The sequence below is a fragment of the Gopherus flavomarginatus genome, chromosome 6, assembly GCF_025201925.1.
Source record: "Gopherus flavomarginatus isolate rGopFla2 chromosome 6, rGopFla2.mat.asm, whole genome shotgun sequence".
NCBI lineage: Eukaryota > Metazoa > Chordata > Testudines > Testudinidae > Gopherus > Gopherus flavomarginatus.
The window spans coordinates 19,055,145-19,069,640 of NC_066622.1; the positions used below are offsets into that span (position 1 = coordinate 19,055,145).

The 14,496-nt window shown below is 43.5% G+C and overlaps 2 protein-coding genes across 5 annotated transcripts in view; one reads left to right on the forward strand and one right to left on the reverse strand.

The window, feature by feature from the left end:
* Nucleotides 1-2,914: 2,914 nt before the first annotated feature.
* MBD4 (methyl-CpG binding domain 4, DNA glycosylase) lies at nucleotides 2,915-9,442 on the reverse strand. Its single transcript, XM_050958400.1, has 7 exons — nucleotides 9,195-9,442; nucleotides 7,721-8,610; nucleotides 7,059-7,133; nucleotides 6,101-6,235; nucleotides 5,645-5,812; nucleotides 5,041-5,144; nucleotides 2,915-3,231 (listed from the first exon to the last, which is right to left on the reverse strand). Exons 1-7 carry the CDS (start codon nucleotides 9,440-9,442, stop codon nucleotides 3,154-3,156), a joined length of 1,698 nt encoding a protein of 565 aa, XP_050814357.1. The 3' UTR covers nucleotides 2,915-3,153.
* Nucleotides 9,443-11,171: 1,729 nt separating this feature from the next.
* Nucleotides 11,172-14,496, forward strand: part of IFT122 (intraflagellar transport 122) — a 51,212-nt gene continuing 47,887 nt past the window's right edge. For 2 of the 4 annotated variants that reach the window (XM_050958360.1, XM_050958359.1), the window contains exons 1-2: nucleotides 12,373-12,459; nucleotides 14,009-14,075. In XM_050958360.1, the coding sequence (XP_050814317.1) occupies nucleotides 12,419-12,459; nucleotides 14,009-14,075 (108 nt within the window). In that variant the 5' untranslated portion in view covers nucleotides 12,373-12,418. Of the gene's footprint in view, nucleotides 11,825-12,372; nucleotides 12,460-14,008; nucleotides 14,076-14,496 lie in introns of those variants that run through there. The other 2 variants (XR_007775074.1, XM_050958358.1) reach the window with 2 other exon arrangements.

Genomic DNA, 14,496 nt, shown 5'->3' on the forward strand with positions numbered 1-14,496 from the left:
ACTCCAGGTCTCGCGGCCCAGCAGTCCTGCTGTCTGCATGTAGATGTCTGTGGGCCTTGTTTATAATGACCGAGGAGCACAAAGTCAAAGGCTTTTCCCAGCAGAGGGATTTGGCATTTTATTCATATCTATAGTGCATAGCTTCTCCCCCAAGCACCTACGGCCGCCAAAGAGGAGGGGGCAGGCAGGCCCTGCCGTTGCAAACAGTTGTTTTCGCTTCATACTGAGCTCTTTTAGTGAAGATCTCCAGGATATGTTAATTTAATGACCAAGTCTGAAGGGGTGATTCATTCTTGCCTGCGTAAGGCTTCTCAACTGATGCTAAATCTGCTAACTTTATGGACCAAATACCTACTATAATTTTATTGTATGTATTGCTGGGCGCTGTTAGTCAGATTTTTAAGGTCTCCATCTCCAGAACATTTGGGCACCAGAATCTCTTTGAATAAAAAAGTGTATTTTATTGCTATGTCACTGCTTTAAAGAGTTAGTTGTAACCTTTAAAAAAGCCCCACATTTTTCATATTATATTCTTAAAATATCCCTCACTTAAATATTAATCCTGCTTTTCTTGACACTGTAGACCATATAATATGAAGGTACCAAACACTCAGATATTGCAAAAACTACTAAATAAAACAATTACCAAGTATGCAACAGATGTGGAAGTCTAGAGAGGTGGTTATAGCAGGGGACCAGGAGTCAGGAGAAAGAGGGTACCATTCTGTTGTACATTAAGGAATCATGCTATGGCCTTGGGTAAATCATTAAGGGCTCGATTTTCTTATGTGCTGAGCATCTCAACTCCCATTGAAGTCAGTGGGAGCTGCATGTGTCCAGCACCTTTGAAAGTCAGAACATTAACCTTTCTCCATTTCATTCTTTCCATGTGTAAAATGGGTCAAAATACACATCCAGTTTGAGATGCACAGATTAAAGCTGCACTGTATGTATAGTTCATTAGGTGCTTCACAGGGTGAAGGCATTATGGATTAGATTCAAATGCAGAGCTTCAACCCAGTCCTTGCACTACCCTTTACTTGTTGTTTACATGCTTTTGTAATTATAGATACATCTTTAGGACCTGTTTGACTCTTTTAAATATGGCAAATATGAATTCAGAAACAAGGATTTTACAGCAGCTCAGATGTTAAAAAAAATGTTACTGAAAAATAAGGCTCATTAACCAATATCCCACTAGTTTGGGCCCCACTGAAATCTTGTTCTGGACCTGATTTTGCAAAGAGTTTGACTGCAGCGGGAGTTAGACAGTGCTCAGATTTCTACAGGATCAGGCCCACAATATGCTAAAAGAAAGGCACTCCCTGGATGGTAGCAAGAAATGCTGAAAATTAGTCTAGAGAGTTAATTCCTAGTGAGCAGTAAAAACAAAACAAAAAAACATCAAAGGAAGAGTAGTTAGCAGGGCTGTAAGAATGCACAGCTGTCAAAGTCCTGCTCAGCATGAATACAATGTCACAGGTCAGCTGCAGGAAGCTCTTTAAAAGTTAGCAAGTTAGGGTCTGATCTGGCAAACGTAACAGCAAGCCTAGTGCATACTTCCATGAATCGTTCTGTTACTACAGGTTATTCAGTAGTAAAGCAGAAGTGAACTGATCCAAAATCCATTGAAGTCTTTCCTTTAACTCCAGTGAACATTGGATTAGATGAAGGGTGGGCAAACTATGGCCTGTGGGCCACATCTAGCCCACCAGCCATTTTAAGCTGGCCATCAAGCTCCTTCTGGGGAGCGGGGTCTGACGTTTACCCTGCTCCAGTACTCCATCCAGGGAGCAGGATCAGGGGCTGCTCCACGCTGCTCCTGGCAAACAGCAGCATGGCCCCACTCCTATGTGTACGGCAGAGGTTCTCAAACTGGGGGTCAGGACCCCTCAGGAGGTCACAAGGTTATTACATGGGGGGGTCACGAGCTGTCAACCTCCACCCCAAAACCTGCTTTGCCTCCAGCATTTATAATTGTGTTAAATAGATAAACAAGTGTTTTTAATCTATAAGGGGGGGGGGTCGCAGGCTTGCTATGTGAAAGGGGTGAGAGGCTTGCTATGTGAAAGGGGTCATCAGTACAAAAGTTTGAGAGCCACTGGTGTAGGGGCAGCCAGGGGACTCCGTTCTGCATGCTGCCTCCGCCCCAAGCACTGCCCCCTCAGCTCCAATTGGCCAGGGGTAGTGCCTGTGGATGGGGAGCGCATAGAGCCGCCTGGCCGCAGCTCCACGTAAGAGCCGGAGTGGGAACATGGCTGCTGCTTCTGGGAGCTGCTTAGGGTAAGTGCTGCCTGGAGTTTGCATCCCAACCCCCTGCCTCAGCCCTGATTCCCCTCCCGCCCTCCAAACCTCTCGATCCCAGCCTGGAGCACCCTCCTGCACCTCAAACTCCTCATTCTCAGCCCCACCCCAGAGCCTGCACCCCTTCCCGCACCATACTCCGCCGCCCCAGCCCAGAATCCCCTCCTGCACCCTGAACTCCTTATTCTGGCCCCACCCTGAGCCCTCACCCCCCAACCCCAATTTTGTGAGCATTCATGGCCCTCCATACAATTTCTATTCCCAGATGTGGCCCTCGGGCCAAAAAGTGTGCCCATCTCTGGATTAGATTATAAACTAGTAGCTTGTATAGGGTCAAGCCCTTAGCTTGCAAAGTTAGCAATGGGAGTTTGAGTTCTAAGGACTTGCCCTGTTCTCTTCTGGGATCCTTTGACCTGATTACTCACAAGTAGTCAAACAAAGGGAGTTGGGTGTTTCTATCCCATCACTAGATAGAAGGTCAGAAGCAATACTTAAGTGGCAAAAGAAACAATTGATAACACTCGGATTTCTATGGTAAGGTAGCATGGTATTAGTGAGGTGAAAGTATGATATCACTTTAGTGTTTGCAGCACTGAGGAATGGCCAACTATTAAAATAAAACTTATTTAAAATTTATTGTAAAATATCAGTGTTTATCAACGTTTAATTACAATGACTATGTGGGCTTGAAAACATGTTAAACACAATCGAATATTGGAATTAAGCACTCAATGATCAGAACTACAAATGTGTAAAGAGAATAGGATGTTTCCATTTCATGTGTACATAGCCAAGAGCAAGGTGGAAAGTACAAAAAAGTGAAGCTATATAAAAACATATCTGCATTTTTCAATTAAGACTCATTTTTTCATGGTTCTCCCAGAGCCATGCTTGGTATGTATTTAACTTGTGATCTTGTGGATGTACCTGAAAGAGAAGGAAGGCATTAGAACTACTGTTTTTATTAAAAATGTTTTCTATAAAAAAACCTCTTGCAGTACTGAAATAACTGCCTGGAATATCTCCACCCCCAGCTTGGGCCCTACTTTATAGTTTAGGGTTATTACAGCATGCTGATACGAAAAAAAGACCTCAACGTGCATGCTCCTGAAATGTGGGAAGTAGTGCTGATCAGGCATGAAACATCAGTTGCATCAACTGAGAAGGCAAGTCACACAATAACCTTGCTAAGTGGAGTACAGCTGCTGTTTCAACAATCTGTAAACAAGAGAAGAGCCTAGTGAGGATTTTGGGTTGCAGTAGAGGGAGGAGAGGCAAGTCAGAGCAGATGCCATGCTCTTGCAGACAAATAAAATAGAAGGTACCCTGACACATCACAAAGACCACTACCATTACCAAGATGGGGAAGAGAAACGTAAAAGGAAATTAAAGGGGGTGACTGTTGTGTCAGACTGACAACATCCTGTAATATCCTGGATAAACCTTATGGAATTAAGTTAAACTTTACTGAATAAGACTTAATACCTTTTGGACTCCATTAAAAATTAAAATGTATGTACCTTCTCTAATAGGAGGAAGATGCTAACGTATTTCCTTCATTAGCAGCCCTTTGAAGCTACTCCCCGCAGGGCTGAATTTCCAGTTAGGCACAGTAGGCATGTAGCTGGGGGCACTGGCATTCTAGGGGAGAGACTTACCTCTCTAAAATTGTGTGCAAGAGAAAGGTCAGCTGTAGGCAGGGGGGCGCTGAAGATGCTGTGCCTAGGGGTGCGTAAGGTATAAATCCAGTCCTGACTCCCCTGGGAGAAGTATGCATATACTAATTCAAACTTGATTTTCCATGGATGAAACAGACAAAGTGTTTCTAGATAAATATTCTGTTTATAAACTGGCTCACAGCCTTCTTCAGCAAAAGGACAGGATCTCTAGTCCGTGAAGGGCCCCAATCCTCAGAGGAGTGGAAGGACTTGGCCTATTGAGGCCCTACATGATCGTGTGCTCTTTGAGCTGAAGCTGCGATGAACCTGATCACAAAAGAAATCCTTTTGATGGGGTTTGGAAGGTCTACTCTAGCCAGAACCCATGTTAGTGTTGGCATGGTCTGTGGTAAGCCTATTAGCGTGCGTGTAGGTTCTTGTATGGTCTTTACTGTTTTCTTTATAGTGCTTTTAGTTTAAGGAAAAAAAATAAGCTTGCATAGAACCGTGTGGTAACTTGTAACTACTGACAAACACTCTGTTATCAGTCTCTGAAGAAAAAGCAAGCAGGCGTGCTTGGGCAGCCTGCCTCTGCTGGCAATAACACAGCGAAAGGCAGGGAACTGTGCAGCCTGGAAATACTCTGGTCAGAAGAGAGAGAGAGAGAGAGAGAGAGAGAGAGAAAGATGCAGGTCTCCATCCAAGACAGGCAATGGTTGGGAAGCTGGAAGCCTGAGTAGTGGGTGCCCTTGCTGGACCACTGACGGGTAAATACAGGTGCAATTGCCCTGAACTGAGACAACTGTCGCTAGCCTTTAGGCGCCTCCTTGCACACCCAGGCACAATTGTAGGACTAGCTCTTGGGGCTATTCACATCAATATGGACTTACAGGATCAGGCCCATAAACAATACAGTCCATGAACATTTCTTAATTAAAGTTGACAGATTATTTCTACTCCATTTTATTTTTAATCCACGATTATATAGGGCTTGATCCAAGGTCTAACAAAGTCAGTGGAACCCAACGCGTTCCATGAGCGTTGGATCTGGCCCTTAGAGAATGAGAGCATCACTTACCTCCTTCCATTCATTGACACAGAAGATTCTGTATGAATCATTGCCATACTTTCCAATCCCGTGCAGCTCAATAGGATACCTCCATTGCTTGGTCAGATACTCATCTAGAGAATATAACCCCATACTAATATGTAGAGAAATGTGCTACAGAAAATATTACAAGAAAACATTGGTACTCACTGCAGAACTGGAAAAATCTTGATTTTTACATTAAAACATCCAAATCCCCAGTTTAGAGTCTTTTAAACTCCACAATTTTAACTAAATGTATTACATTAGTGACAGGTGAAAAGGGAATTATTTCTAAACAAATCTCACTGTGGAAGGCAGCTTTAAATGACTACAGAGCAAAATCTACACAGTAATGTTTTTATTTTAAACATTAAAATACAGAAAATACTGTAGTATCTCATTGCAAAACAATCAACCTTGTTGATACTAATGAGGTTTTTAATTCTGATAGTCATCTCAAACCAGGGCCTGCTCCTCCATTGTTCTATCTTTGGAACATTGAAGGAAAAATCACAGAGCTCGGGTTTGTAATGCCACTTTCTCAACTGACATCAGTTTAGATCGTTCTACAGACATATTCAAAAGAAGCTACCTGAAAATTTGATAATGGTCTTCGCTCTGAGTTCGTAGAGGCCAAGAGGTTTAAGCAACTCTGACATTTCTTTCCAGTCTGCAGTTCTTGCTACCTCAGGAGAAGGATATTTCTCCAGAAACTCCCAGAGCACAGGTATTGCCATCTTACCTAGGCAGAGATAATATGCTGTGAACAGAAAGGCTGTACAGTAACTTCCTCTGTGTGACTATCTGAAGTGTGCATTCTGAATGTTGTTGATGAGGAAGATGCAAATTATTTAAAGTTGTTTATACTAACATACCTTAGATATAGTTTATTTAATCCTTTCAATATTGTAATGAAAAACTTAGTAGCTAAGGCCCTGATCTTTCAGCAACAATCCCCAACAGCCACATCAGATCCAAATTCAGCATTTACATAAGCCGATGCAACTCACAGACCATGAAACTAGTATGTAGAGGTTAAGCTATTTACCTGAGGTCTTATTGAGAAATATGGTTGCGATGAGGAGCTTCCACGGATCATGGAAGAGTGTTTCTTGGACCAAATTAAATGGAGACCGAGGAGGAGTCCATTTCCTGAAGGCCTTCCTTCTTGGTGGGCTTGGAGCTACATACACAAAGATAATATGCAACACTTTACTGAGCAGTAAAAGATTGATTTCTCGCTCCCCCATTCTTTTAAGACACATTGGAGCAGACTCACCCCCATGCTCCCACTAGCGCATGGAGGGAGGGTAGAGAGTTTATTACTCTTGTATTATGACACTGCAGGGGCCACTGGGGCCCCGGCACAGGTTAGGCTAGCCCCATGGGCTGCCGTAATTTGCTCCTGTATTTCTATGGGTACAGAATTGCCAGGACAAAGGTCTGCCCAAGCCATACTCACCCTCATTCCAACCCCAGAATGCCTCCTGCACCCGGGGTCATTCTGAAGATAGTATAGGACTAGCCTGACATCTGGATGTAGAGGTTCCCTGTAACTGGGGCTGTTCTCTGGGGAGAAGGGGCCTTACAGATACCATAAATTCCCACTGCATCAACTAAGTACAGAGCAGGCAGCAGATGTGTGAGCTTCACCTCTGACACAGAATAACAGCCTTAATGAGTAAAAAGGTAGCTCATTCTCAGAGCCCATTCAATCTGCAGCTTCCCTGCTGAGGTAGTCACCAAGAATGCCAGTTAATGCAAAATGTGATGGTGGTTTGTGCAATATGGACACCTGTCTGTTACGTTTAAAGTAAGACAACAAAAATCCTCTCACATAGGCCACAATGCAGCCATCAGGTGATAGTCCCTCTCAGATGAGTAATGACCAGGTATGGATTTGAGCTACTGATATACAAGTGAAAGGCTCCAAACCCCTTTGCTAATCTCTTAAGCCTTTCAATCCCGTCAAAACACAGCTTTCTTTCCCATAGAGAATACTATACCTTCTTTACTGTATTTACTAGAAAAATATGGACTGGTTTTCCTTCTCTCTACTTGTGTTCTTGGGACACAGTCTTCTAAAAAGAAAAAAAATACCTGTATGTAAATGAGAATTAGTTCCACTCTGATATCTATCAATATTTCAGCGTCTGTTTAAAAAAAAAAAAAAATCTTCAAATGACAAACCCTTAACAAAAGTAATCATATCTCAGTGAGTCAATGGATGCTGCACAGGTATAATTGAGGGCAGAATCAATGAACTATTATACTAACCTCAGAATGAAGTTAAACAAGGTTAGTTGTATTTCTTGAATCAAAACCTGGCCACTTTTGCAGTAACTTAAGTTAATTGATATATGGAGAGTAGTGATCATTGCTACATTAAATCAGAGAAAGTGATGGTGTGATTTCTAATTGTGAATAAATCCACTTCCTTGGCTTGAACTGGTTGGTTCATAGCACTCAGCTACTATAATATCTGATGCTCTGTATGGTAAATATGATAAACAGATTAGACCAACTCCAGGCAAGTAGATTTAGAAAGTTCTAACCATACCCAGTCATGGAGTAGGTAGGCCTGAAACAAACACTCTTTTTTTGTAATTAGTTTGGAAGTATTCCTGACGGAATTTTAGAACAGTGCTCTGCTCTGAAATGTATATACCTTGGAGAATTTTCACTGATGTAAAGCTTTTCTTGCCACAAGGCTGTGAAATGCTAATGTCTGTTTCAGTGCTAGGTTTGAAATCCTGGTTATCTGAATGCACCCAATCCTTCTCTTTTGCAAACACACTTGATCCTTCTCTTTCTGCAATGTTCTTGTCAGAGTTTGTAGCAGCTGCATCATCAGAACTCTTCTCTGCATATCCTAATTGTCCCATGGTTCTTGACTCTGTTTCTGAGAGAGCAGTTACTGGTCCAAGAGGCATCTCTGATTGTGATCCTGAAGTCATTATTTCATCCTTTGAAAGTGTGTTTGCTTTTCCAATATCTGTGGGGTTTAAGTTCTGATTGTCTATTCTACCTCTATCAGAAACACAAACATCTTTCTTTCGCCGGAATTTTTTGATCTGGCTGCCCTCAGCCTCTTGATTATTACATGATGCTTTTCTCTGCCTTTTATTTTGGCTGTGATCTGGATTCCTCTTTTCTGAGCTCTTTCTAGCTTTCTTAATTTGAACCCTTCTTCCAACTGCTCTTTTTTCTTTGGCCTTTATGCAACAGTCCTTTGGCTTAATGTCTTTAATGACCAAGTCCTCCCTGCCCTGCAGATGGATGGAAATGTTTTCCAGCTGTTCATTACTGGTCTGTAACTCCAAAACTTTAAGTTGTTCTTTATTACTTTGCACACTAAGATCTTGCGCTTTACCGTTACATTCTTTATTCTGTAATCTCGGTCCCACAGCTTCTGCACTGAATCCTTTGGCTCTTGATCGAGTTTTGCTCTGAACAGGAGCACTAAAGTCAAAATCTTCTGGTTTAAGAACAGTCTCTCCATTTTTACTAAAATACGCCACAAGTGCACATCTGGATCTTAACTTTGCTCCTTGAGGACTATGAAATGAAAGAAAGTTAAATGATCAGTGGTTACAGTTTTCATTTCTTGCTCTTAAAACAAAGCAAACAAAACTTATATTTCTGGAAAAAAAAAGCCAACAATGTTACTTGCATTTTCCAAAAAATAATCTAGCTCAATTTTTTTTTAAAAAGGCTGAATAATATCTTTTAGACAAGCCTTCTATTAATATTTGATCAAAAATGTTCATACAAAGAACTAATTTGCAAGTAATAATCCTTTATACTTTCGTTTAAGTATCTTAAAGTACTTTACAGCCTCATGCTACCCTTATGAGGCATGTAACTATTTTTATTTACAGATTTCCATATTATTAATATGAAGTACCAAGCCCTAAGTCAGATTCAAAGGCTCCTGAAATCAACAGGAGCCTATGGACTTCAGTGGGTTTTGCATCAGTCCCAGATTAAATCTGTGTGAGGACTGGAAGAGAACAAGGACACTTGACTCCTAGGCTCTGTAACACTTACTCTCCACTAAGCAAACAGTAGAATAAGTCTGTGACATACACTGCTTTTACTTACTATACAGATTTAATTTCAAAAGTTGCATCAAATATTACCTGATGAAATAAACATCATATTTCCCTGCAGTTTTGCCTGATTGTCGTTGCTTTGTGATCTTCTCCCATCCATCTGGAATGTTTTTGAGACATCTAGAAGCCACTTCTGACACAGCAGCTGCATCTTCTTTGCACTGGAGTGTGTTTTCTGCTATGGTCTCAGTACCTTCAATCTGTAGACCAAAATATTCTCTTGTCTCTGTCACTAATTCTTTCCCCTCTTCTTTTGTGTTCTTTCCAATTTGCATGTCACTGAAAGTAAATGTAAAATAAAATGATAGAAATAGACCTGTCTGGAACTATTCATAACTACAATATTTCAAGACCTGCAGAGATTTAGGGAAAAAAATAAGTGAAAATATGAAGGTATTAGCTGGCCTGTTGCAAATATTTATGCACTGTTATGTGTGAGACCTTGCCTCTTGTTCACTGGGACAGTAGGTGCTGGGAGAGCTATGGAAACAGCATGATCAGCCTCTCTTCCATGTGGAACAAAAATATTTGCAATCTATACTATGTTTTACATATTGGACTTCAAGTTAACATGAGGAGTGCTTGGTCTTGTATTTCAGCAATTACCATACAGAGGATCATAGTCTGCAATATAAATGTGTGACTTTGCATTGTATATAACGGGGATCGACAGCCTTTGGCACGCAGCCTGTCAGGGAAAGCTGCTGGCAGGCTGCGATTGTTTGTTTGCCTGGAGCGTCCACAGGTTCGGCCAATCGCAGCTCCCACTAGCTGCAGTTCGCGGTCCCCGGCCAATGGGGGCTGCTGGAAGCGACGGCCAGCACATCCCTTGGCCCACGTCGCTTCCCGCAGCCCTCATTGGCCAGGGATGGCAAACCGCGGCCAGTGGGAGCAGAGATCGGCTGAACCTGCGGACACTGTAGGTAAACAAACCGTCCCAGCCTGCCAGCGGCATTCCCTGACGAGCTGAGTGCCAAAGGTTGCCGATCCCTGGTATATAATCTCGTGCCATAAACAAACCACAGTAGGATGTTAGCCTTTAAAAGTAAGCTTCCAAATGCATTTTTCATATTCTTTATTTCTTTGAAACATAAATGGTCACTTTAATTAGAGCCCACATACATAAGTAACATACCATAACATATACATTACTAGGGCTGCCACTTGGCAGGTTTTGAACTGCCCTGGCTGATTTTTGTATTGCACTGTCTTACCAGTTTAATGTGTGGGGAAGGGGGGAAGAGACATGTTAGAGTGCTCTACAATTCACAACTCCAATTGTCTGGACTGTGGCACCATGTTAGGATAAGGTAAGGAAAATGATAAAACAACTCAAAAAATACACCTTTGTGTAAAATTGTTCTCTAAAACATTTTAGTAATAATTAGCTAGAGTAGGACCCTTTTTGCTCAGGGGGGCAGAGGTGGTTAATTATCAGTTTTCTATATCTAAGAGTTGACAACCCTATACATTGCTATCTGACTATATTAAACATGTGTTCTTCTCATATGGACTGAAGGAGGAGTGCCTCACGTGCTCAACACCAACTCCTCAAACCACTTAACTGGGGAATGCCCAAGTGGAGCCTTGTGCAAGGACAGTGACTGAGCTTTGAAAAGACTGAGGAGGTTCACCCACCGCAGAGGGAGAATAATGAAGCTACTTTTGTGAATCTGTATCTCAGTTTAATCATAAAGTTGTTTATATGTCTGGGGCCACTTAAGAGTTATGATTGCTAAATCAGTGCAACATATCAGAAAATGACTCCACAGCAGTACATCTCAGAACCTTATACCTGTTCCAATCCTCCACCAGGGCTCTCAGCCAGCTGAAACCCAGCCCAGTGCTCAGCACCAGCAGCAGGGATAGAACTCAGATCCTCCAGTTCCAGGTCGCACCATTCAAGCTAAATGAGAACCTCCCAGAGTGCAGCACCGTGGAGCGTATGACACACAGCTGAGCAGTTCTAGTTCCAGCTGTCAGTGCCACTCTTTAGGTAGAGGCTTTGGGGCCAGCACACAACATGCCAAGAGCCAAGCTGGCAAGGAAGTAAACAGGGCCCAGAGCGACCGACACACACACACGCAGTACAGGGTTTCACAAACCGCACCATGCCCCATGATGTCACCAGCATGTGACATCAGCACGCCCTGTGACATCAGCACCCAATGTTATGGAGGACCAGTTTGAGGGAACAGACCGCGGCCTAGCCCTTCTGAAAGGCCTCTGGACCTCCTGTTGCTATAGTAACTTTACCTGCCCTCTTCTTACCCCCGTACTTCCGGAGCCGCCATTCTGAAGAGCCTCCCATCTTACGTGAGTGTGTGCGCCATTCCTGCCTGTATTACGCATGCGCACACCTAGCATACCCATAGAGCTTCTCCCCAATATACGATACTGGCAAGGGCGCGCAGAGATTCTCCCGCGAGAACAATCCTAACAGAGAACAGCCCGCCCCTTGCGCATGCGTATTCCAAGCACAGTCCCGCAGGGAGCTTTACGCTTGCGCAGTACTGTTCCCCCTCGCGCAAGCGCAGTGCTCATGGGACCCAGCGTTCGTGGCACATGCGCAATGCTGATCTAACGTTTTTGAGTTTCTATCCTTTCCTTTTCCCTCCGCGCGTCGTGCCGGTTGATTCTAAGCAAAGGGCTTCGGTGTTAGTGCGCATGCGCGTTGCCCAGGGAGGTTGGGGGCGCTTTAATCTTGTGTAAATAAACAAACAGCAGCCAGGGAAGGGGGAGAGGCAGCGCCAGCGCCAGCGCCAGCAGTGCCGCGAGACAGCAGAGGGGCTGCGAGAGGGAGGCAGTAACACGACACGGGCAGACATAGGCGGGGCAGGGTGAGGGGAATAAGTGGTAGCTAGGGATAGAGGGGGCAGGGCAGGCGGTGAGGGAGGGGTGCTGGGGGCAGGGCAAGCGGTGAGGGAGGGGTGCTGGGGGAGAGGGGGCAGGGCAGGCAGTGGAGGAAGGGTGCTGGGGGGTAGGGCAGGCGGTGGGGGTGCTGGGGGAGGGGGCAGGGCCGGCGGTGGGGGAGGGGTGCTGGGGGAGAGGGGGCAGGGCCGGCGGTGGGGGAGGGGTGCTGGGGGAGGCGGGAGGGGGCAGGGCCGGCGGTGGAGGAGGGGTGCTGGGGGAGAGGGGGCAGGGCAAGCGGTGAGGGAGGGGTGCTGGGGGAGGGGGCAGGGCCGGCGGTGGGAGAGGGGTGCGGGGCAGGGCAGGCAGTGGGGAAGGGAGTGTTAGTAGGAGAGGGAGGGATGAGGGCCGCACTGACCTGGAGGGATAAGGCCGAGCAATGGTAAGAGACTGAATATGGTTTATGTTTGCTATTTTCACAGCATCCCAAAGCACACTGGGCACTTTATGGGGCAAATGGAAAGATGTGGTCCCTGCTTTGGGGAACTCATGGTCTAGTGAGGGGGGATGGCAGGGACCCATCTTTTGATTTGCCCCAGGGGAGGGTTTGGAGTGAGGGTCACTGCAGTATGGGCATGCTGATAATCTGATCAGGCATGTTGCATCTTTTTCAGTCCGTTTTTATTTAATAGTACATTTCTTATCAATTTAAAACCTCACAGTCTGTATGAACTGGTAATGTCTCATGGGTTCTTATTGGGGTCAGGAGAGCAGAAGCCTGTGGTTTATAACCAGGGTTACTAATGGCAATGGGAGAAACATCAAATATGAGTCCAATGGGGATGGTTTAGTAAATTAAGCATTAAATATGGAATATACAGAGTTCCCAGAATCCTGAGTTGGGGGTTCCTGAGGGGTAGGGATGTGAAAAGTGGGAGGATGTAACTTTAGTCCTTCATTTAAAGAAAATAGATACATAGAATTCCAGGTAGTTTACTCTGTGGGTGATTTTCCAAACTATGGTTCTCTTTGCTCTGTGTGCATGTTAAAGATCACTCCACATTCTTTTTCTAAGAGTACTTCCGGTGTGCTTGACTAGACTTAACCCTTCACCCTCCCTGTGGAGGCTTTGCTAAACAAATAAGTGGTTAATTTCTCCAGTGCTGTATATACAAGTGGTAGGAAGTGCTTTGGGAGAAAATGCCCTCCCACCCCCAGCCAATACTATTTTATTGTATATTGGCAACTTTTTGGTTTTCTTTATAATTGTGTTCTACTGAACTGTGCTATGATAAGATTGTCCTCGTGGAAACCAATTGTATATCTCAGGAAAACTTTATGGAGGAACGAATACAGACCATTTATTCCACCTCTCCAGCCCCTACCCTTTCCAACACCAAGTGACAGCAAGATTAAATATGGTGCCACCTTTCTATTTTGATTGTTTCTTCATGTCATTGAACAAGAATTTGTTTTTATTATCCATATAACCATCAAAATGCATACTACAGCTTGCATATAGTTGGTTCTCATGAACTATAGGTAATATAATGTCAATAATAATGTCTGAATAATGCAAGGTTTTCCCTATCTTTTTTAAATTTTCATCCACCCATAGCCCTGCTCTTGCAACTGCATATGTATGGTCACAAGGGTCTATCTGCAAGGGTGCAGTTGCAAGTTAGTGGCCTGGTCCTACAGTTGGATCTGTGTAAGCATACTTCTGTGCTTGGACAAAGCCAATTGCAGGATGGTGGTCTGGTTTGGAGAACTTCTTATTGCATGTGAGGAAAGCATCATAAAGCTGTTTGGCTTCTGGAATTTTCCTCAAAGTTAGATATGTTCTGAGGTGTGTAATAAATTCTATTAAATTAAATCTTGACTCCTTTTTTATGGCATTTAAACAATGTTGGAAATAGAATATATGTTTTCCGGGTATTGTAATATTTAGTGTTCTGTCCTTAATTTTTCTTTTTTGTCTCATTGTCCAGTATATATGATCTTGCCTTTAAACCTGATGGAACTCAGCTGATAATTGCAGCAGGAAACAGATTGCTGGTAGGAGATTGTTTACTCCTTTCCACACCATACCACCTGAATCTGAGAATAATAATATATATTTTAAAAGACCCCAGAGTATAGCTATGGAACATTATATAAACTATAGCAATATTTTTGGGGTCTTTTAAAATTTCTTACTACTCTCTTTAACGGGGGCTCTTTCATGTGACCTTTTCTTCAGTTTAAAAAGATAGTTTTTGACATAGGGAGGGAATGGGATTTTTTGAAACAGGCAGGCCAAGTGGGTGTCTGAAAACAGCATATGAATTGAATGACTTTCATATAAATGGAGTAACCTCTATTGTCCTTACATGTAATGCCTGCTTCTCCGTGCACAGAAAGAAACTAAGTATATTCTAGTATTTTAAAAGGATACCATCAGTTTAAACTATAGTCATTTTTAAAAGACAAGTTAAAA

Coding starts and splice junctions, on each gene's coding strand:
- MBD4 (XM_050958400.1), bottom strand. CDS start 9,442: ATGCAAATTGGAAAGAACACAAAAGAAGAGGGGAAAGAATTAGTGACA. Junction 5,813..6,100: donor ATTTCTCAATAAGACCTCAG/GTAAATAGCTTA, acceptor TTCTGTTCACAG/CATATTATCTCTGCCTAGGT. Junction 5,145..5,644: donor GACCATTATCAAATTTTCAG/GTAGCTTCTTTT, acceptor TATATTCTCTAG/ATGAGTATCTGACCAAGCAA.